We start from the raw sequence: 22102 nt of genomic DNA on the forward strand, positions 1-22102 counted from the left end.
ATAAGAATACTACTAACTACTCTATTATTCTTCCCAATAGTTTTGGGAAAAACCTCTGGCTGTCTGTCAAGGAACTTTGAAGGAAAATATCAATTCCGATCATTCCTTTCGCTTGTTTAGAAGCGAGAATTCGTGTTATTTCTAGCATGCATATTGCCTTGGCTTCTTTTTTTTATTGTCATTCCCCTGGCTGTCTATGCCTTGAATTCTTCATATACATGTTTTCTTTCTCCCAATTATTTATAGATTTTTCATGATTAAACAACTTTGAATATACATGATTTCTAATAGAATTCTTCGCCCATTCTCAAAATTAAACAACTATCGATATATTTGAAACTCGTTGCCATTCTTGGGAGTTAACTTGAAGTCAGATTAATTGATGTACATGTTTCGCAAAGTTGGCGGTATCGTCATCTTATAATTCAGTAGTCACCTCATTGACCGACTCACTAGTCGAGCCTCAAACCCAATTAAGCCCACTTAAGGCGATGCCTTGGTGCAATGGCCACATACAAGGGGTCACTTCGATAGAGATGGCTGGAGGAGTTAACCCATTCTTTTCAGGCCGCAGCCCGCAAATGAGCAAAGTACTTTGGTTTCAGGCTGCTCGCTCTACAGAAGTACCAAAGGCTTACGAGGTATTTTGGAGCCATTTGGATGGAGCAAGGACTCGGGTGCGGAATCCTAGCTTGGAAGAAGTCCCGTCTCACTTAAGGACTCTTTGGATGAGCTTTGCAACTGTGTGTGCCTGTGTGGTAGTTGTTTTACGATACACAATGAAAATTGAATCGAGAATATTTTGATTGATTCCCGAGTAACTTATATAACAACTATGCTCGAGTAGGGGGGGTCGGATATGTACAGTCTTACCTACGTTTTGCAAACACGCAAAGATTATTATCCGATTAACCAATAACGAATAAAGGGAAACTAATTAATTCAAACATCATTAAAGAAAGAGCAGAGACCGTCATATCCATTGTTTGCCAACAGAGGGTCTTCATTTATGGAAAAGAAGGCAGGTCTTCGGCTCCATATCCTTTGAACAACACCAAACTCTCGGAATAGTTTTGCAATTCTCTAAAAAAATATATAGATTTGCCATGAATCTGTACTCGGCAATCCGTAAGATTATAGGACTTTTTCCCACACCTAAGATGTCTACTACCGTCAACACTCTCATAGTAGAATACCACTGAATTCTCGCGTGAGTGCGATTTAAATAAGTTGAAACCAGCTTTGCTCGAAATTCCTGAAAACCATAAAGTCCACTCCCGCTTTCCGCTCTCCTGTTCCAGCACCCATATGTTTGAACTTACTCGAGAAATACAGAAAATAGCTAGCGATTCCCCAATAAGAAACATAAACCAGAAAGTTTCTTGCTCATCACAAGTATTTGGGAGTTCCATAAAGGAGAATTTCTCCGAATTAAAGTCGAGGGAAACAAGATGCGTATGTTTTATTCTATAATTACCATTATCCCCACACGGATCATTTCCAAACCAGTGCGCCGCCCCTTGAAAGTAACAATCAAATTTCTTGTAAGGAGAAGCCTCAAACATACGTTTAAAGTAATCATGGCTGATACCGGAGCCATTATTTCTGACATTCCATCGTTGATCACTTAGTGTATAAACTGCGAAATTCATCATCGCCTTTGGATCCTCATATCTTTCAATTGTGATCAAAATTACTTTATAATCCTTACTTTGAGAGGCAAAACCAAATACACATATATAATCGGAAAGACGATTATAAAATTGAGGAAAAGGGCAAGGGGGAAGTAGCAATGATTTTCTACAACTAAGGTTCCGTATTGTCATTTCAGGACAATGATCGAGGCCAGTGCGGCACATTAGAAGCAACCCGTCACAATTCCCCCAAAGACTGTAGTATTCAGGGTTCTTGAAAATGTTAGCAGGTTTTCCAAGTGTGTCAGCTCGACGAACTGTCATAATGTATACACAACCTCTAGGGCGGCGTTTAATAAACGTTTGGACGCTTAACAATAATTTATTCTTGTCAACATTAATTGAGCAAAGTTCGAGATGTATGTTAATGAAATCAGGGTCATCGATGATAGAGCACCAAGATTTACAGACACACCTGAGTCGTACTAGGGTTTTAACCCGCAATATTGCGAAAATTTGAGTCCAAACTTCGGATGGTAAGTACTTGGGTTCTGATATGTGGGATACATGTTGGCAACAGCTTGATGATGATGATGACGATGATAATTTTACCTTCTTCATGCTCTTCAGAATCAAATCGCAAGATACTGATGGTGGTAAATTGCGCGTACGGAAGTAGGGTAATTGGAAATTCACACTATTCGTTTGAGTTTCCATAAAACACAAAGATCTAGAATCTTCTAATTAGACATGGACATTAGAGGTGATCATGGGCCGAGCCTATGCAGGCTTGGGCTGGGCCCGGATAAAAAAGGCCTACATGTGGGCTGGGCTGGACTAGGCCAGATGTGTGGGCCTATTTAGTGGGCCCAAGCCTGGTGTCACGGTCCGCTACTTTTGCCGGACCGTGGCGCGCACCCTTGCCCGTCTCAAGGCAAGATACAAGCGACAAGGATCTTCGTACTAGTGAGGGATCGCCCACTAGCACGATACTCGGGTCTCGGGGTGTGAGTCGGGATCCTAGTGTCGATCCCACAAACACGGCTTGTTAGTAAAGTGAAGGCAAAGAGTCGTTCACAACAAAGCAACAACAAGCAATACGAAGGCACAAGGTAGGAAGTAGATTTTCATTCACTAGTACTCCCTAAAGAGGGAAATTTGATATTTACATCCTGGTAGCAGGAAACATTGATTTTACAAGTTTAGTTCAGAATAGCGATATACCTATTTATGGAAAGAAAAGCTATTCTAAAACTATGCTAGACTAAGAAATTTTTTACTACAAATGTACAATGGAAATGAAATTACATAAGCATAAATAAATCTAAGGGTTCAAGTGTGCGGATCGTCACACTCTCCCCCACCTAACCTGTTGCCGCCCCCGGCAACACAAAAAATCTTGAATGGTGCTTCAATGAGACATCCTCGGTGAGCTCTGACTGTCCATGCAGTGTTGGGGATTGGCTTGTACAACTCGGCTTGAATGTGCGCTTCGTCCCAAACAATGACTGGCCTCTTCGTCCCCTCAAGGATAGGCGGGAGTTCCTTAACATAGAAGCTGTCGAACATCATGTTCTCCAAGTCCACCACATGCTCCTTGTTTCTCGGGAAAGTCCACTTTGCCGCTGCTTGAAAAGTCCTCTCTCGGGATTCCTTCAAGTACTGGCCCCATCGGACCTTCATCTTGTCTCTCGTCACTTCAGCACCTGCATTTAAGGGAATGATAAATTTATGGGTTATGCAACTTTAAGTAATTTTATTTAATGAAAAAAATTAATGGTAAGTAGAAGTAGTTCGGCGAAGCCAGGCACCAATACTAGTAAACATTAACGAGGATGTCAAAGTTGAAGTAGTGCATATTAGCTAGATCAATAGAAATCAAATACAGGGCCGAAAAATTATTCCCTGGCCCATTATGTGTACTAGGTATTGGGTTTTTTAGAGGCTTCTGGTATCGACTGGAAATCAGTTAGGGTTTAGGTATATAGAGAATTTACCGCAAGCAACTTGGGCCGCATTGTCCTGCGATCGAAGAACATCAACAAGCGGCAGCGCTGGTAATGGAGAATTCGGACTATATGGAAAAATTAGAGCTTAAACATTCCCTAGAAGAGTTGAAACAAATTCAGTGTAAGCTAGATGGTCTTGAGTTGAAGCACTTTGAGGAGAGGAAAACCCTTGAAAAGGAATACCGAAAAAAGTTTCAACCACTGTACGAAAAGAGATATGAAATTGTTAATGGTGATTCTAAGGTAATTAAAGGGAAAGATAAACCTGGTCAAGATATTGGAGTACCTAATTTCTGGCTCACCACAATGAAGTCAAATGAAGTTGTGGCTTTAATGATTCAGAAGCATGATGAAGATGCTCTGAAATATCTCAAGGATATTAAGTGGCGTAGAATTGAACTGTCAAAGGATGAGTATCCACAGCCTAAAGCTACCGGTTTCAAGATTGAGTTCTTCTTTGATCACAATCCATATTTTAGGAATCCAGTTTTGTCGAAAACATATTGCATGGTTGATGAAGATAATGATCTTCTCGCGAGAGCTTTTGGGACTGAAATTAAGTGGTTTCCTCGGAAATGTTTGACAAATATAGTTCTCAGAAAGTGCAAGTCTTCTGGTGGGATTATCACATTAGCTCGTGACAGTTTCTTCAATTTCTTTAAACGCTTTGAGATTCTTGATGTTGATGTTGATGATATTGATGAAATGGTTGAGTCCCTGATTTACTTGATGAAACAAGATTATAATGTCGGGGTAACCCTAAAAGAAGATATTATCCCCCACGCTGTGCATTTGTTCACTGAAGAAAATTTTGATGATATTAGCAACTCCCACAAAAATGCAAAAGCAATGAAATTGTATGTAAAGCCGCTGTTGAAGGAGATTCAGACTAAGCATGATGAACTTGAGGACATGTTCTTTCATGCAAGGAGATGTAGTGAAGACATACATCTTTCACTGTGTCAACAACTCTTCAGAAACAGATATGAGATTGTTAATGGCATTAAACCAGCTGATCAAGGAGAAATTAAATCTGGCAAAGGGAAAGGTGTACCAAATTTCTGGCTAACTGCGTTGAAGGCAAATGAAGTTGTAGCCACATTGATTCATAAGCAGGATCAAGATGTTCTACAATATCTCGAGGATATAAGTTGGCGCAAAATTAGAAGTTCAAAAGATGATCCTAACTGTTGTATCGAGCTCAAATTCTGTTTTGGCGCAAATCCGTGTTTTCGCAATTCTGTTTTGACAAAGTCCTATTTTATTGATGATGATCATCCCTTTTTTTCTTCACTAGAGTATGCTATTGGGACTCAAATTGGTTGGTATGCCGGGAAAGAGTTGACTGGCAGTTTTTTTGATTTCTTTGCGCTCCCGGGATTGCCTGACTATAAAGATCGTCACTTAAGAGGTGAAGAGTGGAGATCTCTTATGGAACCTGATTACAATATTGGGTTATTGATATGTTACCATGTCATTCCACATGCCGTGTCATTGTTTACTGGTGAATTTCAACATACATTGAGGATGATGGAGATGACGACGAAACCAATCACATAACTGGTTCTGGTTTTGGTTCACATGATGAGGGTTGTATGTGAGTAGGTTTTTTTTTTTTTTTTTTTTTTTTTTTTTTTTTTTTTTTTTTTGTTTTGTCGGTACAATTGCAAAAATAACTAACAGTGGTTTTGGTTGCTAATTTTGAAAACTGTCTTGTCTTCGGACATCCATCTATGGTTCAAATTACAAGTACGTACTTTCTTAGATCTTTGCCTACTGGTTGAAAATAAGATATAGTGGACAATAGATCATAAATTCGAATCTCCTGCTTCTAATAGTGTATTGACCTCTGGCTTATTAATTTGACATCAAAATTTACAAGGGTTTAATGGAGAAATAGGAAGGTACATCGGATGTAGTACCTCATACCCAATACCCAGCCCTAACCCAATACCCAGCCCTATGAACCCGCCCATGTTACTAAAACAAAAAAAAAAAAAAAAAAAAAAAACAAAACAAGCGGAAATTACGTTCTCATTCAACGCCTATTCAAAACCTAGTCAAAACCCCCTTTTACAGTAAAATTCTTTCAATTTTCAAAAACTTTCTACATTAGAATTCTTTCAATTGCAGTAACAAGAGTACAATCCGTCTAGACTAAATGGCGAATCAAACTATCAGGTACGTTTTAATCGTCAACCGGTTCTTGATTGAATTATTTGCTTGTAATTGTTTGAAATCAATTTCAAGGGTATATTGATCAAATATTTCTAATTTATGATTGTTTATTGATCGTTTCGTCTAATTCAGTGATTGTTTTGGTTGCAATTATGTTGATGAATTAGTGAAGGCATTCAGAGGCTAGTGGTACAACACTTTGTAGGCAAAAGTAGTCTCATTTTTGAACCATATATTCTTTTCTGAAATGCATCTTTGTTTCCTGTAGTTCTGTATTAGTGCATTGGTTGTAAATTTCCATAAATCTCTTAATGCCAAAGGCCCTCTGCAATGTAACTTTCCATAAAACTCTAAATGTCATACGAAACTCGTGAACTTGATTATATATATCATTCATGTTGGTTGTATCATCCATGTCGTAAATTCGATCATCATGCTGGTTGTAGAATTCTTTTCGTTAATTTGATTATATATCATGTTGGTTGTATCATCCATATCTTTAAATCATCATGATCATTGTAGCATTCGTGTCGTTAATTTTATACGCAAATGGGACCTATTCTGCTGCCCTAAAAACTTGGTTATATATGCGCAGGGAATCACTCTTATACCATGTTTAGAGCTATTTAATGAACCTTTTTAGCTAAATCGAGTTTTTGATTATATGCTCTCAGGGATGAAACAAATAAGGAGAAGACTTTGCTTTGCTATACAAGAAAAAAGAAGGCAGACAAACCTACTAAGAGGTAATTGATGGCAATCATGTATATTTAGCCATGTAAAAAAATGCTAACTGTATAAGCTCTCCATAAAATTTTATAAGCTAATTCTGAAACTTTTGAAACCTTTTTTAAGTTTATACACTGCTTGTTGTTGCAATTATGTACGAAACATGCTTAGTTTGCACGAAACCTTTTGAGCTTTAAGTCATACTTCCCGAGCATTATATGAAAGTTTTTGAGTATATCCTTTTAAGTTAATATGACATTTTTCTAGCATCGTATCATATGAAAGTTTGTAAACACTTAGTTGATTTTTTAGCACAATCTTCATATCTTTTATACGCAAATTTGGGTTTTCTGTATACTACACTTAGGGCTGGCGAAAAGAAGAGGGTGGCGGAATCGACTAAGCTGACTTGCAAAAGGGCAAAAAGCACCATTCAAAAACAAACAGAAACAGACAATGGACATCAATCAAAAGAATATCAAGTGGAAGATAAAAATGAAGAACAAGATACTTCTGATGTTGAAGACACATCAACAGGATTGCGAAAACTAGATACACGTATGTCCCCAAGTGACTTTGTGACACTGTTGACAGAACTGACCCCAGCACAACTGAAAAGTTTGGCAACAACACCGTTCAAATATTTTGTGGATTTGAAAGTCTCCAGGTTTCCGTCTAAACTAGCTCACTATGTAGTGTCTACATATAACGACAGAGATCATGAAATCGTGTTGACAAATGGGCAACGTTTCACAGTGAAGAAAGAAGACGTTCACAATGTATTAGGTTTACCAATCGGACCAACACTTATGACTGGTAAACCAAATGTCCCAACCAATCAGTATGAAACCGTTTTTTCAGAATGGATCAACCAGTTTGGCAAAGATGCCAAGGGTAGGGTGGTGAAGATGGGTGTTCTGAAGCAATATATTATTGAACACAAAGAAGAAGCGGGACCGATGTTTAAAAGAAACATCATCCTTTATATCGTTACCAAAATGATCTTTTGTGCTGGAAATGATCATGTTTGGCTAGATATTTTTCCATGGTTAGTAGACACGGATAACTTGAATCAGTTGGACTGGTGTGATTTTGTTATTGATAGACTGATGAAAGCAAGAGAGAATTGGTCTGATGGATCTTCTTTTTGTGGTCCACTATTATTTCTTGTGGTAAGTTAAATCATACGTTGTTTTAGTTTAATGTTAAAATCATCCGTCTATTATTAATTGTTGTATATTTTACTGAAATTTCTTGCAAATTAATTATATTTGCCTGATGTCATCTTTCAATGTAGTTGCACTATGTTGACACAGTTGTCGATGGGAAAAGAGATACAACCATCAGAACTTATCCAAGATTTATAGGTTGGACGACGAAAGAACTTAACAACCGGGAAAAGAAAAGCAGCAAACGAGGTGGTTTTGGTGGCGGATACGTTGAAAAAGATGGTCCTACAAGTGTAAGTAATTTTTTGAAGTAGTTATCTAGTAAGTGGATGGTCTCTCATTATTTTTAAAATTATGTCAACATCTTTATTAGGTCCTATGTTTATATATAACAATTTGGAGCTAATGTAGAAATATACTTCACTTTTGATATGATATGAAGCATTCTAATGATAGATGGGATTTTGAGCTTCTGCCCAAACTTTTTGAGCTTAGGTACAAACTTTTTGAGCAATAGTTGCATGTTTACGTGTTCTTAGTTTTCGACCTTGGCATAGCAAACTTGTCATATTTGAGTGTTATATGAATTTTGAGCAAAGATTTCGTATCAAAATTTTTGTGTTCACGTGAGATTTTCAACAGTTTTTGAAATTTTTTGAACATACACTTCTCGAGCTTATATATTACGCATAATTTTCCTGCGATTGTTTGAAGAATTTAATGAAACTGGGTGATGTTTAATTTTTTTGTTTTGATATCTCCATTGTATATACAGAATGAATTTAGCACAATCAAAAAATATGAAGAACCTATTGAAGAGGAGCCCGAAAATGACATAACGGTAACAAAACAACACTTATAGTCTTTTTAATCATTCAAATCATGTAAAATGTTCACATCTTTTTGCCAAGCATTATTATAAACTGTACATAATTCTAAATACTATGGTGCAGGCCATTCTAAACGACTATTTAAAGACGATGGAGAGCTTGGCGTCCTTGTACAGGCAATTTGACATAAAAGGGAGAAAATTATTTGAAAAAAACGTAAACCACGAAGACGTCAAGAAAGTTATAATGGACTCACGCAAAGTCTTCAATTTGTCAGTTTTGCCTAATGCTTGTGACACAAATCAATCAATTCCCAAAGCCAGTGAAAGCGTTCAGGTCAATGAAAAAGCAAAAGCAGACAGCGACGAGAATACTCCAATATTTTTTCAAGACTCTTTTTATGACACACCTGAAATTTGGGCTATCGTTGACTCTACGATAAAAGCCAAGCAATCCTTGCTACAGCCGGATGATATTGAACCACCTAGCTTCTCACTTGGTTTGACACAAGACTTTTTAAACACCTCTGCAGCACCTCTCGATCATGAGACTAATGAAACTGAGGAAGAAAATGGTCAAGAACATCCAAGCTTCTCACTTTGGTTGTCTGACAGTGCATCGCCTTTGAATCCGCAAACTGACGAAGAGGGGGAAGAAAACGGACAAGAAGCAGAAGTGCAAGAAGAAGGGGAAGGAGGACCAAAAGATCAGAGAAAGCAGAAAACACCAATAAATAGGGAAAACCGATTACCTGGAAAAGAATTTAGATCTCCTTACCTTGTGAGATGCTTGAACCCGAAGAGCCTGCCAACGAAAAAGGAGATTGAATTTGCAGCATATGTGCTATCACTTGATAAGACGCCGCTGTAAGACTTATCTTCCCTTTCTCTTTTTTTTTTTCTTATATACTGATATCGTAATAATTGTTCACTTGATCATCTATTTTTTGGATAAGCCTAGGCACCCATGTACTTATCGAGTTTCTTTATTAACTTGTTGGGCTATTATATAGTTTTTATGATTTCAAAGTTACTAATCTTAAATATACATCAAGTCGAGATTAATTTTAGTTTTGTTAAATGTTTCAATCAACTATTAATGCATTTTTTTCCCTGTAGTACATGTATGTTCAAATGTGGGAGTGTTATGACAACAAACGAGGATCTACGTTCACTAGTAACCAAGGATTCATTTGTATTAGCAAATGTGATAAGTACATATGCGTTCATCCTTAATTTTAGAGAAAGATATAAAAGTCAATCATCTCCATCAAGGGCGTTCTTCCCATAGAAGTCATGAGTAAGTTACCTAAATTTCGGACTCTACATAACATTTTGAGTATTACTAGAAAGTTATTGTCTGTGTGGGAAATATGGCTCCAGCTTATAAAGTTATTTTGGAATGCTAACTTGAACTTTGTATAAAACAGACAAAGTTAGTTGGATTCGATGACTATGAAAAATCATACACCACTTTCAAGAGCGACATGGATCTCTACTTTAAGATGTGGAGCATATTTGAAAATCCATCTGAAGTTGATATGTTTTTCTTTCCCTTTTATCTGGAACGACATTTCTTTGTCGCTTGCTTCAATGTCAAGAACGGGAAACTTAGATATGATTTCCTAGACAACAAGTCTGAAGGGGGATCGTCATTAGCAAAATATTCAGATCTTCCATCAAAATTGGTAAGAATTATTTACTTTCAACGACATACGATATTTTTACTTTATAGGATAAATTATTATCATCCACCTGACATTAATGAGTATTATTAATCTCGTATTTGATATTTATATCCTTAACAAATATTACTTGGTTCTCGTTTACATTTCAGCAAGAGTTTTTTGCTAGATGGCTCTTTAGTGAAAACATGTTCAACAAAGCGTCTCTTGTCCGCGGCCTTAAAATTACACGGCCGGAAATGAAGTGGCGTGACCAGTCAAATGATTGTGATTGTGCTGTTTATACGATGCGGCACATGGAGACATATCAAGGTGACCTCAAAGATTGGGATACAGGCCTCGAGAAAGGCCAGGTAACATTGTATAGATGAGATTTTGATGAATAGAGCCTATTATTTGAAGTACTCTTAGCGTAATGGAGATGTTAAGCAATATGCTACACTTTTTTAGCAATACTTGAAAATTTCTGAGTACCTAGTTTCTAACAATGTTTTATTTTTCCTCTCACAGCGTAAAGCTCTGCAAAATTTACGAGTCAAGTACGCGTACGACATTGTGAACTTTGAGAAGAATGGGTTGAAAACAGAAGTGTTATCTCGTGCAAGTAGAGAAAAATGTACTTAATTCAAGACATAAGTATTGTGTAAATAATTATGACATTGCCTTACGCAAAATTTGCTCTTGTCGACAGAAGTTGCTTGTCAAACAGATTGATATTCTTAGAATCTTGTATTTTTTTTTTAATAATGCTAGTTCTTGAGTTTTTAGTTTTCGAGTTATACATCACTTCCTTGCGAGCATTTGACCGGACTTTTTTTAGCGCCGTCATTGAAGTTTTTGAGCATTATGATATACTTTCTAAGCTTACCGACTGTTTGTTTACAAGTTTCTAGTACACGAGTTACACAATACGAATTATACAAAACTCTCATTTTGAGCATTTCAGCAAACTTTTAGAGCATTTCACCAAACTTTTAGAGCATTTAACAAACTATCTGAGCATCATCATTCAACTTTCCGAGCTAACACGTTACTCTACTTTTTGAGCATCTATAGACTGTATTTTTTAAGTAATGCTAGTTCTTGAGTTTTTAGTTTCCGAGTTATACATCACTTCGTTGCGAACATTTGACCGGACTTTTTTTAGCGCCGTCATTGAAGTTTTTGAGCTTTATGTTATACTTTCTAAGCTGACCGACTGTTTGTTTACAAGTTTCTAGTATACGAGTCACATAATACGAATTACACAAAACTCTCATTTTGAACATTTCACCAAAGTTTTAGAGCATTTCTCCAAACTTTCTGAGCATCATCATTCAACTTTCAGAGCTAACAAGGTTCTTGAGCATAATACTCTACTTTTTGAGCATACTGATATATAGATTATTAAAGCTATATAAGCATGTATGTAAAAAATAATAAAATGCGCTACAACAAAGTGGTTCATATAAAATAATTCTTAAAAAAAAAATACAAATGCTAATCTCTTGGAGCCATTAGTATTTCTTGAAGTCCTATGTGCGTAGGGACATTATTGACTCCGTATCTAGTAATGTCATCCTCTACAGCTGTATTAATAGTCAATTTTTTCCGTGCACGAGTTGCAGCAGCCTTATGTTTTCCGCGAGCTCGACTTGTTTCAATATCTCGAATGCTCCTCTTTCTAGCAAATTTTTCACCTTTCTTCGTCCTCCCCTTTGGATCTTGTATTACATCTACATCGCCCCCTTCTATATCTGAAACATCAATGCCACCCAAAATACCTTCTACTTCTGCTTTTGCCTGTGCAAAACAATTTTCAACAATACCTCTAGTTATGTCATTCTCAGCACTAGCAACAATGAGCTTATGAAATTGGCGATGCATATCCAGCCTCCATACAGGTCCTGCTATCATTCCCCTTCCCCTCGCGCCTTCCGCTAAATCCTCTTTCGGCTTCGCATCTTTTGTCCACCGTTTAAGAACATAAATCATTGGTATCTTATCCACACAGTTACAATGATAGATAAAGAGGATGTGACGACACAAAAATCCACCCTCTTCAAACCTTTTGCAAGTGCAACATGCATAGTTCGTCGACGGATCAAATGATACAATATGGGCAAACTCATCCGTACGTTCAGTGTACACGCAATAGCAAAGTGTATCATCAATACTGGGTCTGATCTTATGTTTATAAGACATGGCCTTCACAAACTCTTTCTGAAACCGCGCGTAAGCTCCGATCGTATAAATCTTAGATGCAAATTCAAGTAATGAACAGGGTATAGCAACCTCAGGCCTACCCTCCCAACAAAGACTGTTGTCTTTTCGTTCATGACTCCTCCATTCACTCAAAACCGTACCAAATATATCATAAAAATCACAGAGGGTAGTAGTCTTACTAAGCCGCTTACAAATAGAATTGTTGGCCGACTCGCTCCTTTGAGAGGATAATACTCCAGCAGAGAAATAATCTTTGCCATACGCACAACACCACTTTTCCCTCAACTTGTACAAACTTGTTAACCAAGGATGATGTGCACAATTATATTCCGTAGTTAACCTGGGGAAACAATTAAACAATTAGTATAATAAAAAATGAATCCGCCTTGAGCAAATATTTTTACGGGCAAACACAACATTGTTTTGATATTACTAAAATTATTTCTTCCACACTAGTTTTATTTAGTATGAGAATTTAATCACTTCATAGGGAATAAGTTTTCGAGCTTAAGCTAACAGTGAATTGAAAAAAAAAAATATGTAAGATAAACAGCATAAAACAAGTAAAAATAAACTAACCACATACAAACATGATACAAATCTAAAATCAAAGCATCGTACTATCAATAAAAGGCCTTACCTTTTCCAACAATGTTCTAATTCTTCTTCAGTATGGCAACGTTTCAAGATACGACTGAACAACTTGTTAAAACCTACTTTATCCTTCAAATGACCAAGGTGTGCAGATGAGTTCTTAAATAAATGCCATACACATAGTCGATGCTTCGACTGTGGGAAACAAGTTTTAATCGCATTTGACATTGCCTTAGACTGATCCGTCATTATAGTCCTTGGTTGTATACCACCCATCGAGGCCAGAAATGTTTTGTATAACCACTCAAAAGATTCTGTGCTCTCATTCAACATAAAACCAATACCGAATAAGCATATCCGAGTATGATTGTTAATCCCTACAAAGGGTGCACAGACCATGTCATATTTGTTCGTACAATATGTCCCATCATTTCCAAGAAGCTCATAAAATGCCTCGTAATCTTGCCTCATGATTCCATCCCTAAAAAATACACTCACAAGGGAATTATTCTCATCTAATTCAAAATCATAATAAAAATCTTTCTCACTCGCGGCTCTCTGTTTCAAAATTTTTATCAGTGTGTTGCAATCCGTAGTATCGAACTGTTTTTTCGTTGCCTTTTTTACTGCGCTTGCAGCATCAGCATACTCAAAACCCACTACATGAGATCCTCCAGCTTCTGTAACCAAAGACCTAAAACCATCTGCTAGACGAACACCGCTATTTCGGAGGTGCACCAGGTATTTAATCTCACTAGATTCAATTTTTCTGTGGCATTTCAGATGATGAACTTCACTAGGATGACAAAACTCATGGTTGTGTACCATTTCATGTCGTGAGCACTTATATTTACCATCGACGATCATAAAAGAGATCATTGCCTTACACCCGGTTCTCCGGCTCAACTTTGAATACTGCTTTCCCAAAGTTCCTTGTTTCACCTTAGTACCCTGTTTGTAACAACAAAGTTCTTTTGAAACAACAATACCTTTCGTATTCTTCCGCTCATTAGATTTCCTAATCCCAAAACACTTAATAAATGAATATCTACAATATGCTCGGTAAGCATCCTCCTCGGTATCATATGTTAGTCCAAGCAATTCAGATTCCTTAGCCTCGACCCATACATTTTCGCCATTAGAATCTGAAAACATATTATCCGATGTAATTTGTTACTAGAATAATCACCCAGTGCATATTAAACTTTACGAGTTGCATTAAAAATTAATTGAGCAAGGCCACAAAGTTTCTGAGCATTTCTTAATCTCCAGTTGAATGATAATCCAGTCTAAGTATGAATGTATGAAATATCTCTTTTATCACAAATATAAACAAAGTCTAAGCATTAAAACGACCCTGCTACTATATGGCATAATCAATCATAAATTGGCCGGAATCATTGAGCAGTAGATGCATGTTATTGAGTTTCTACTTTTCGAGCTACACATAACTCGTTTTCGAGCATTTGACTAGACTTCTTGAGCATCGTCTAGAATTTTATGTGCAATGTATTATTCTTTTAGAGCTGACTTATTTCTTGATTTCAACCAATACAACCAAGTAATAATACATCAAGTTTAAATTGTCTCACAGGATGTTAAAACACTGCCACACTAGGTAAAATTCATCAAGGATACAGATACTTGCACACGCTAATTGAATATATACTTTGTTTAAAGATTTGCCAGGTTCAAGCTTTTAAAACAATCACAAAACACATAGCAAAACAGCAAATAAAAGTGAAACTAAGACGACCATTTTCCTACATCGCACATTCAACCATCAACCGGCCGGAACTTTTGAGCATTATCTAATAGTTTTTGAGTTATTACCTTTCGGGTTATACATCACTTGCTAGTGATCATTTTACTCGACTTTTTTGAGCAATATCATTCAAGTCTCTGAGCATTGTCTTATACTCTCTAAGCAAATCAACTGTTTACTCGGATATTGAGCAATTCACCAAACTTTTAGAGCATTTAATAAACTTTCTGAGCATCATCTTAAACTTTTTGAGCTAACATGATTTCTGAGCATTGTACTCTAATTTCTGAGCATACTGATCTATGGTCTATTAAAACTATTTATCGTTATCCATAACCATAATAATTATCGCCAGCAACAAAATAACAACAACATCATCATCATCATCATCATCATCATCATCATCATCATCATCATCATACTCTAATGGTCTTAATTACAAATATTGGGAATGAATTAGAACTAACTTTAAAATAGTAAAAATAAAATAAGCAAATCAATTTTAATATGAGATATACCTAATGTGCAGAAACTCTGATTTGCGGCTCCTTCTACATCAATTTCGTCATCGATTGTTGATGCATCTGTCATTTGATGATCAATTGTTGATGATTCCATCAATTGCATTCCGTCAATAGATAGTAATTGCAGCATATTTGTTGAATCTTCGGCCATCGATAAATACACTAATAAAATCAATTTTGATTTTGTAGCTGCGTTGGATTTGGGAAGACAAAATGTACAGATGATCCAACAAAAGAATTGTTTGTTGATAGTGATAACTACTACTTCCTACAAACTTGCCGAGTAATACCAAGTTTGTTCAGATTTTTTTTTTATTTTATTTTGTTTTTAATTTAATAGATAAAAAGACTCTTATAGCCTCGGTTGTAATAGATAAAAAGACTCTTATAGCCTCGGTTGTAATACATCCGATGTACCATCCACGGACTGGGTTTAATGTGAATAAGTATTCTAAAGTGTTAAATAAATTAGGATAATTTAAAATATATTTCAATAAATGTAGGGTACTTTAAAGAATTTCTACTTCAATCTTTTTAACCATCAGGCCAGCTACTATTTTGCGTAAAAACATACTTACTCGACAGAGTAAGCCCCACTCGATAGAGTACCCAAAGACACTGAAGACCGTAGTATTACACTCCACTTAAATCCTTGTGTCCACATCAAAGGCGAAGAAAATAGCGGATTCGAGGAAGTATAATTTTTCAATTTAGTTTCTTTTTAATAATTTGCAATCCGTATAATTTAAAAAGTAAAAAATTTATATAAATCGTGCATGAATCTACATATTAGAAAAGCAAAGTCATTTTAAAAATTGTTGTACATGTTGTATATGAGTTACACCAAGCCGAGATGTTCTGCTTTTTGGGTTTCACATCTGGTAATATGAGTGAGTGCGCGTTTTTCTAACAAGGGACAAAGATCAATATAAAACGAAAGTTCAACAGAATTTGAACCCACAACCTCTCGTATGCAATGATTTTTCAATGGTATAGCTGTTTAAGTTGGTTTGTCATCATAATGTTAAGGGGTCGGGTCGCCCCATTGACAGATTGATGCGCTCAATCAGCTGATAAAGTTGTTTAGGGTCGTACTCTTTTCTAGAGTTGGAAATAGGAGCATCAAACTCCGGTCTCATGGTGGCTATTCAACCAAAAAATGAGGCCCCAAATATGAATGAACACGTGTACTATTGTTCGAGATTTGTATTGAATTTTATCAATAAAACTTGTAAATACAATGACCATAATCGGAGGCGCAGTTCCCACGCCCGTGGCCTTAGACGCCCCTGGGAATGAGTAGTAACTGACACATTTACTGTTTTACTTGCTCTCTATTGAACTGTAAATCTACGCTTCCATCACCATACTCCATCTTCACCGTCCTAATTTTATACAAGTAGTTATAAAGAGCAATCTGAAAACGATCGACAACAATGAATTACTGAAGAAAAGGAAATTTAAAAGTTTGTAGCGCTCAAACTACAATACACGATGAAAATTGAATCCAGAATATTTTGATTGATTCTCGAGTATCTTAAATAACAACTATGCTCGAGTAGGGGGGTCGGCTATGCAAGTCTTACCTACGTTTTGCAAACACGCAAAGATTATTATCCGATTAACCAATAACGAATAAAGCGAAACTAATTAATTCAAACATCAATAAAGAAAGAGCACAGTCCGTCATATCCATTGTTTGCCAAAAGAGGGTCTTCATTTATGGAAAAGAAGGCAGGTCTTCAGCTCCATATCCTTTATGCAACACCAAACTCTCGGAATAGTTTTGCAATTCTCTAAAACATTTTATAGATTTGCCATGAATCTGTACTCGGCAATCCGCAAGATTATAGGACTTTGTCCCACACCTAAGATGTCTACTACCGTCAACACTCTCATAGTAGAATACCACTGAATTCTCGCGTGAGTACGATTTAAATAAGTTGAAACCAGCTTTGCTCGAAGTTCCTGAAAACCATAAAGTCCACTCCCGCTTTCCGCTCTCCTGTTCCAGCACCCATATGTTTGAACTTACTCGCGAAATACAGAAAATAGCTAGCGATTCCCCAATAAGAAACATAAACCACAAAGTTTCTTGCTCATCACAAGTATTTGGGAGTTCCATAAAGGTGAATTTCTCCGAACTAAAGTCGAGGGAAACAAGATGCGTATGTTTTATTCTATAATTACCATTATCCCCATCCGGATCATTTCCAAACCAGTGCGCTGTCCCTTGAAAGTAACAATCAAATTTCTTGTAAGGAGAATACCCGAACATACGTTTAAAGTAATCATGGCTGATACCGCAGCCATTATTTCTGACATTCCATCGTTGATCACTTAGCGTATAAACTGCAAAATTCATCATGGCCTTTGGATCCTCATATCTTTCAATTGTGATCAAAATTACTTTATAATCCTTACTTTGAGAGGCAAAACCAAATACGCATATATAATCGGAAAGACGATTATAAAATTGAGGAAAAGGGCAAGGGGGAAGTAGCAATGATTTTCTACAACTAAGGTTCCATATTGTCAGTTCAGGACAATGATCGAGGCCAGTGCGGCACATTAGAAGCAACCCGTCACAATTCCCCCGAAGACTGTAGTATTCAGGGTTCTTGAAAATGTTAGCAGGTTTTCCAAGTGTGTCAGCTCGACGAACTGTCATAATGTATACACAACCTCTAGGGCGGCGTTTAATAAACGTTTGGACGCTTAACAATAATTTATTCTTGTCAACATTAATTGAGCAAAGTTCGAGATGTATGTTAATGAAATCAGGGTCATCGATGATAGAGCACCAAGATTTACAGACACACCTGAGTCGTACTAGGGTTTTAACCCGCAATATTGCAAAAATTTGAGTCCAAACTTCGGGTGGTAAGTACTTGAGTTCTGATACGTGGGATACATGTTGGCAACAACTTGATGATGATGATGATGATGATGATGATGATAATTTTACCTTCTTCATGCTCTTCAGAATCAAATCGCAAGATACTCATGGTGGTAAATTGCGCGTACGGAAGTAGGGTAATTGGAAATTCACACTATTCGTTTGAGTTTCCATAAAACACAAAGATCTAGAATCTCCTAATGGACATGGACATTAGAGGTGATCATAGGCCGAGCCTATGCAATCTTGGGCCGGGCCAGGATAAAAAAGGCCTACATGTGGGCTGGGCTGGACTAGGCCAGATGTGTGGGCCTATTTAGTGGGCCCAAGCCTGGCCCTGATGGACTAAATTGGGCTTTCAGGCCTAAATGGGTTTTTTGGGCCTTAAAATTTACTACTTACCGAACGACAAAAGTAGGGAAATACCTCCAACTAGTACTTTAATAACATACTAAATTTATAAGGCAAATGTTAACGGATGCCCCGGGGGCTATTGATAGAGTAGATAATTCTTTATACTTACAGTTTAAGTTCCTTAGAAATAGGCTTCAATTGACTGAAATTATCTGTTTCCTTAGAAATAGGAACTCATCCCGCTAAATCTCGTTGAAGAAACAACCGTATATGCGTTTAGTTGGGTTATTTGCTAATAAAAGTACACTAATGCCCTTTAGATTAACATTTGCTGCAACTATATATATTTAACAGTAGTCCTATATTAGTTTGTTAACCCCAACTTATTCCACCCCAACCATTTTTTTTGAGATAAAAACTTTAATGTGAGTATAAGAAAAAAAGAAAATAATGTTTGATCTCAATAAATTACCAACAGAGGAGCATGAAAATACATCAATTATTAATACGCTTATTAGAATTCAAACTTCGTCTGTATTTGTTTGGGTTCGCCTCTGATAGTCAGGATTATAAAGTAGTTGCGTTCACATTAAAGATATATTATGCAGTTTATACACTCCGTAATCAACAATGGATTGTAAGAGATAATCCCTTCAATGTCACTAATCTCAACACTAATAATTTGTTTGGGCTATTTTCTTCGCTATCAACTTCTGTTTTCCTTCGAGGAGCAACATACTGGGTCGAGCAAAATTATAGAGATAGTAGTGGATTTACTCATCTTGGTTCCTTTGCCTTTGATGAGGAAAAAATGACGTTTTTGAAACTGCCATTTAGTTGGGACGAAAGAACATTTAGGTTTCTGTTTCTTCTCGGAGAATCACTAACTATTTTCAGTATTTCTGAGACAACTTCCATCATATGGGTGCTACAACAGGACAACCAGAAGGAGCGATGGATTCTATTGTTTTCGGGAAAATCAAGTTGGGATGGTTATGAAGTATTCAGTTTGTGCTATAAAAAATGTCGAAAGGTGCTTTATTGCGAGGGTGATGGTGGCTATTTTGTTTGCGGGAACAAGGCTTGTTATATAGCTAGTTGCCAAGTGCAGGAGCTCGAAAAAGATATTTGCTCTCATTTAAAACTGGAACCATATTTGGAGAGTTTGATGTTGTCAAAAGGATACGGTGCGCGTGATTTGAGGAATTTCCCATGAATAAAGAATACTACTCATTTATCTTCCCAATGGCATTGGGAAAAACCTCTAGCTGTTAGTCAAGTAACTTTGAATATATCAATTCTGATAGAATTATATTCCTTGAATAATAATGAGATTACGAGTTACATTATATAGTCGCTATACATGTGTGAACACAATATAAAATATAGACAAATATAAACAATACGATATATACGCTATCTATTTACTAATACACCCCCTCAGTCGAAGCGGGAGGACACTGTACGCTGAGACTGGATCGGAACTGATTGAACAGCTGGCGCGGCAGTCCCTTAGTGAAAATATCAGCATATTGAAGCGACGAAGGGACATGAAGAACACGAACCAATCCAACCTGCACCTGCTCACGAACAAAGTGGATATCAAGCTCAATATGTTTCGTGCGCTGGTGCTAAACGGGATTACCCGACAAATAAACGGCCGAAACATTGTCACAATAAACCAAGGTGGCGTGGCGAATAGGCATGTGAAGCTCAAACAAAAGATTACGCAGTCAAGTAGTTTCGGCAACCGCATTAGAGACTCCCCTGTATTCGGCCTCTACACTAGATTTAGAAACAGTAGGTTGGCGTTTAGAGGACCAAGAGACCAAATTATCACCCAAAAAAACACAATAGCCCGAGGTCGAGCGTCGAAAATCAGGACAACCGGCCCAGTCAGCATCCGAATAAGCAGTTAAAGTGTGTGACTTAGACGCGGTGAGGGTAAAACCAAAATCCACAGTACCCTTAATATAACGGAGAACACGTTTCATAAACTGTAGGTGTGGTTCACGGGGGTCATGCATGAAAAGACACAGCTGCTGAACCGCATAGGTAATGTCAGGGCGAGTAATAGTAAGATATTGAAGTGCACCTGCCAAGCTACGGTATAAACTCGGATCAGCAACAGGAGGGCCAGCCGTGGCACTTAATTTGGCCGAAGTGTCCACGGGTGTGACCGAAGGGTTACAGCTCGACATAGAAGCCCGCGCTAAAATGGATTTAGCATACTGTCCTTGAGATAAAAATAAACCTGTGGAAGAACGAGTGACAGTAATACCAAGGAAATGATGTAGAACACCAAGATCCGTCATAGCAAATTCGCGGGACAAAGTCTGAATAATCTGCTGCAATAGGCGATTAGACGAAGCAGTAATAACAATATCATTGACATAAAGTAACAAATAAGCCATGTCAGCGCCGCGTCGATAAATAAATAATGAAGCATCAGAAATACTGCTGCGAAAGCCTTTAGAGGTGATAAAATTAGCAAAACGTTGATACCACGCTCGAGGGGCTTGTTTGAGACCATACATGGATTTTCGGAGTTTACAGACATGGCCTGGTCTGGACTTGTCAACAAACCCGGGTGGTTGATGCATATAGACCGTCTTAACAAGGTCACCATGTAAAAAAGCATTTTTAACGTCAAGTTGGTGTATCGGCCAGGAGCGGGAGATGACAAGACTTAAAACAGTCCGGATGGTGGTGGATTTAACAACAGGACTAAAAGTTTCATCACAGTCAATACCAACCTGTTGAGTTTTGCCATTAACAACCAAACGCGCCTTATAGCGTTCAAGAGTACCATCCGACTTAAACTTATGGCGATATAGCCACATGCACCTAATCACAGAAGCATCAGGGCCTAGGCACTAAATCCCATGTGTTATTTTCAATTAGAGCACGATACTCGGCTTTCATTGCGGTAGTCCAATTCGGGTCTTGAAGAGCAACACTAGGGGATTTGGGTAAAGGTGAGATGGCGGGGGGTAGAGGCTATGAGGTTGAGGCGATCGATGGGTTTATAAATGCCATGGCGAGCACGGGTGGCCATGGAATGAGGCTGGGTTGGGGGCCGATACGGAGGTGGTGGGAGAGGCGGAGGCGGAGGTGTAGGGGTGGGAGTACGGGCAGGGGTAGAGGGCGGGGTTTGAGTTGGTGTGATAGGGGAAGTAGGGGTGGGTGGGTTTTGTGTTTGCGGGTTAGGGGGAGGGTTTGGAGGTTCGGGTGGGGGAGGGGCTGATGGGTAGGAGAACGTGTGAGGTGGGAGGGGTGGTTGAAGGAAGTCATAGGCAGTGGGTGAGGGCGTGTCGATGGAGGCAAAGGGGAAGGTGTGTTCATCAAAAGTGACATGACGGGACAACAAAATTTTTCCAGTAGCGAGCTCTAGACACCGGTACCCTCTATAGTTGGTGGGATAGCCAAGGAAGACACAACATGTGGACCGGGGAAGGAGTTTGTGTTGACGCGTGGCAGATGTATTTGGATAGCACAAGCAACCGAAGACACGAAGGTGTTTGTATG

The 22102-nt window shown here is 37.8% G+C and overlaps 2 protein-coding genes across 2 annotated transcripts; both read right to left on the reverse strand.

Annotated features, from left to right (window-relative positions):
* Positions 1–11712: 11712 nt before the first annotated feature.
* LOC141587887 (protein FAR1-RELATED SEQUENCE 5-like) lies at positions 11713–15472 on the reverse strand. The gene is made up of 3 exons (XM_074409352.1): positions 15316–15472; positions 13079–14177; positions 11713–12778 (listed from the first exon to the last, which is right to left on the reverse strand). Exons 1-3 carry the CDS (start codon positions 15470–15472, stop codon positions 11713–11715), a joined length of 2322 nt encoding a protein of 773 aa, XP_074265453.1.
* A 1569-nt stretch (positions 15473–17041) lies between these two features.
* LOC141587888 (putative F-box protein At5g47300) lies at positions 17042–17992 on the reverse strand. Its single transcript, XM_074409353.1, has one exon. It carries the CDS (start codon positions 17990–17992, stop codon positions 17042–17044), a length of 951 nt encoding a protein of 316 aa, XP_074265454.1.
* Positions 17993–22102: the final 4110 nt, after the last annotated feature.

Source organism: Silene latifolia, chromosome 6, assembly GCF_048544455.1.
Source record: "Silene latifolia isolate original U9 population chromosome 6, ASM4854445v1, whole genome shotgun sequence".
Classification (NCBI taxonomy): domain Eukaryota; kingdom Viridiplantae; phylum Streptophyta; class Magnoliopsida; order Caryophyllales; family Caryophyllaceae; genus Silene; species Silene latifolia.

Excerpts from the sequence above, each read along its gene's own strand:
- LOC141587887 (XM_074409352.1), bottom strand. The coding sequence starts at position 15,472 with ATGGCCGAAGATTCAACAAATATGCTGCAATTACTATCTATTGACGGA. Across the intron at positions 14,178-15,315 it reads TCAGAGTTTCTGCACATTAG|ATTCTAATGGCGAAAATGTA; the intron begins GTATATCTCATA and ends ATATGTTTTCAG. Across the intron at positions 12,779-13,078 it reads TTAGAACATTGTTGGAAAAG|GTTAACTACGGAATATAATT; the intron begins GTAAGGCCTTTT and ends TTGTTTCCCCAG.
- LOC141587888 (XM_074409353.1), bottom strand. The coding sequence starts at position 17,992 with ATGACAGTTCGTCGAGCTGACACACTTGGAAAACCTGCTAACATTTTC.